The 3094-nt window shown below is 40.9% G+C and overlaps 1 protein-coding gene across 1 annotated transcript in view; it reads left to right on the top strand.

The window, feature by feature from the left end:
- Nucleotides 1-3094, top strand: part of LOC111645231 (NACHT, LRR and PYD domains-containing protein 3-like) — a 40788-nt gene that overhangs the window by 5407 nt on the left and 32287 nt on the right. The window contains exon 6 of the mRNA XM_087170417.1: nt 533-656. Coding sequence (XP_087026543.1) covers nt 533-656 — 124 coding nt within the window. The remainder of the gene's footprint in view (nt 1-532; nt 657-3094) is intronic.

Raw genomic sequence — 3094 nt, 5'->3', positions numbered from 1 at the left:
GGAGTGTTCACACAGATCTTTAAAGAGGAGAGAGGCCTGTACCAGGACAAGGTGTTCTGCTTCGTCCATCTGAGTGTTCAGGAGTTTCTGGCTGCTCTTCATGTCCATCTGACCTTCATCAAGTCTGGAGTCAATCTGATGTCAGATAAACAATCAACCTATTGCTCACCTAAACTCTTGAGGGACAAGCCTGACCCAACACTGTTCTACCAGAGAGCTGTGGACGAGGCCTTACAGAGTCCAAACGGACACCTGGACTTGTTCCTCCGCTTCCTGCTGGGTCTTTCACTGCAGACCAATCAGACTCTCCTACAAGGTCTGATGACACAGACAGGAAGTAGCTCAGAGACCAATCAGGAAACAGTTCAGTACATCAAGAAGAAGATTGAAGAGACTCCCTCTGCAGAGAAAAGCATCAACCTGTTCCACTGTCTGAATGAACTGAATGATCGTTCACTAGTTAATATGATCCAGTGGTCCCTGAGATCAGGACGTCTCTCCACAGATAAACTGTCTCCTGCTCAATGGTCAGCTCTGGTCTTCGTCTTACTGTCATCAGAAGAAGATCTGGACGTGTTTGACCTGAAGAAATATTCTGCTTCAGAGGAAGCTCTTCTGAAGCTGCTGCCAGTGGTCAAAGCCTCCAACAAAGCTGTGTATGTGCACATTCATCCATCTACATTAACTGTATAACTTTCTTTTGTGAAGACAGAAAAACACATTTTTTTCAATTGATTTATTTTGTTTTGCTGATTCCTCTTCAGACTCAGTGGCTGTAACCTCTCAGAGAGAAGTTGTGAAGCTCTGTCCTCAGTCCTCAGCTCCCAGTCCTCTAGTCTGAGAGACCTGGACCTGAGTAACAATGACCTGAAGGATTTTGGAGTGAAGCTGCTGTCGGCTGGACTGGAGAGACAACACCACAGACTCCAATGTCTCAGGTTAGTGTTTATCTGTTGTGTATATACTTATTTATTTAAAATATTGATTATGTTAATAGTTCTTTCTGGAATTCCTCTTCAGACTCAGTGGCTGTAAACTGTCAAGGAGAAGTTGTGAAGCTCTGTCCTCAGTCCTCAGTTCCCAGTCCTCTAGTCTGAGAGACCTGGACCTGAGTAACAACAACCTGCAGGATTCAGGAGTGAAGCTGCTGTCTGCTGGACTGGAGAGTCCACAATGTAAACTGGAAGGTCTCAGGTATGGATTCATCTTTTTTGTTTAACAGTCGACTTAAAGACTTTTCATTCATTTTTATGATCTTGTATTAAATGTGTTAATATTGTACGGATGAGGTTTTCTGACTCAGGTGATTGTCACCAGTGTAGTGTTTTCATTCAGAACACTGATTGAGAAAACTGTTGTTTTAGTAGGATATAGTGCAGCCTGAATGCGCAGTTAAATTCAATAGTTCCTTCATATAACATTGTCATCCTCATATAACATATTTTCTTTAGGAAGGAGTTAAAGTGATGATGATGTTACTTTCACTTTTCTAACTGCCTCAGATATTCAAAATAGTTTGTTCATCATCAGGGAGAGAAAAACTAAAAATACTGACTCTATAGTAAAGACATATATGATCATTTATACACTCACACTTTACACCTGGACTTGTTCCTCCGCTTCCTGCTGGGTCTTTCACTGCAGACCAATCAGACTCTCCTACGAGGTCTGATGACACAGACAGGAAGTAGCTCAGAGACCAAAAAGACCACAGTCCAGTACATCAAGAAGAAGATTGAAGAGACTCCCTCTGCAGAGAAAAGCATCAACCTGTTCCACTGTCTGAATGAACTGAATGATCGTTCTCTAGTGGAGCAGATCCAACAGTCCCTGAGATCAGGACGTCTCTCCACAGATGAACTGTCTCCTGCTCAATAGTCAGCACTTAAATTCAATAGTTCCTTCATATAACATTGTCATCCTCATATAACATATTTTCTTTAGGCAGGAGTAAAAGTGATGATGTTACTTTCACTTTCCTAACTGCCTCAGATATTCAAAATAGTTTGTTCATCATCAGGGAGAGAAAAAGAAAAAACACTCACTCTATAGTAAAGACATATATTATTCATACACTCACACTGTTTGAATATTTTGAGATGATCTTTAGTGTTTCTACAGCTTCTTATTCTAGTTATGTAATCATATTCTTTACATTTCACCTTGTTGAATATGATATTTTGTGTTTCTACAACCAGAATTTCTCATGTGTTTCACCATTTCATCTCATTTTATATTCAGTATTTCAGTCATGGTTCTGATGATTTTAATCAACATCTCCACCTATTTCATTTAAACACTATCGATGCTGGATTGCAGAACCAGAATTAACTGAGCCAGTTAATAACCAGCTTGAAGTTACTAGTTAATCAGGGTCACCAGTATTGGACTGAGTGAAGCAGGTAAAACCCTGAGACAGCCAAACTAAGTTGAATTAGGTTTGTGGTAAAAAACACCTAGATAAGATCAGGCAGGAAAAACTCTGGGAAGGCGGGAAACTCAGACCACAGTCAGAGTCTTCCTCTCAGCAACACTTAGTCACATCAACCCTCTCCCTGTACACCTGTGTGAAGATGACTGGATGTTGCTGACCACAAACCAATGATTGTGAAGAATAATAAAAATGACTGATACAATCAACCAATACAAAACACACATTCAGTGCTGAGTCTAAACCAACACAATCCTCCATTAGTGTCAGTGACAGTTACAGTCCTTTTACAGCTGTGAGCATCTAATGCTGATTTTTAAACTTGACTAATGTGAACGTTTTAGCTCAGAGAGTTTACACTGACAGTAAGGTCTTGTTTGTGCGTGTGTGTGTGTATATAGTATTAATCATGTCATTGGGACTTGAATGTCTTTAACAGGGACGTTGTCAGGAATCAACCTCCTTTTGGACACAAAGAACAAGTTCACTGGGTTTAGAGTTACAGTAGCTCTCCAAGAAGTGATTGTAAGTCAGTGTAATCTCCCCTTTAGTGATGGAAACACACTTGTGTGTGTGTGTGTGTGTGTGTGTGTGTGTTCAGTCTGTCAGGATGTCAGGTCACAGAGGAAGGCTGTGCTTCTCTGGCCTCAGCTCTGAGCTCCA

The sequence above is a fragment of the Seriola lalandi genome, unplaced genomic scaffold (assembly GCF_002814215.2).
Source record: "Seriola lalandi dorsalis isolate HSWRI2012SDOR001 ecotype SW California unplaced genomic scaffold, Sedor1 jcf7180002054947, whole genome shotgun sequence".
Taxonomy (NCBI): Eukaryota; Metazoa; Chordata; class Actinopteri; order Carangiformes; family Carangidae; genus Seriola; species Seriola lalandi.
The sequence above is the reverse complement of the archived record's forward strand: the minus strand, read 5'-3'. Positions and strand labels throughout refer to the sequence as shown.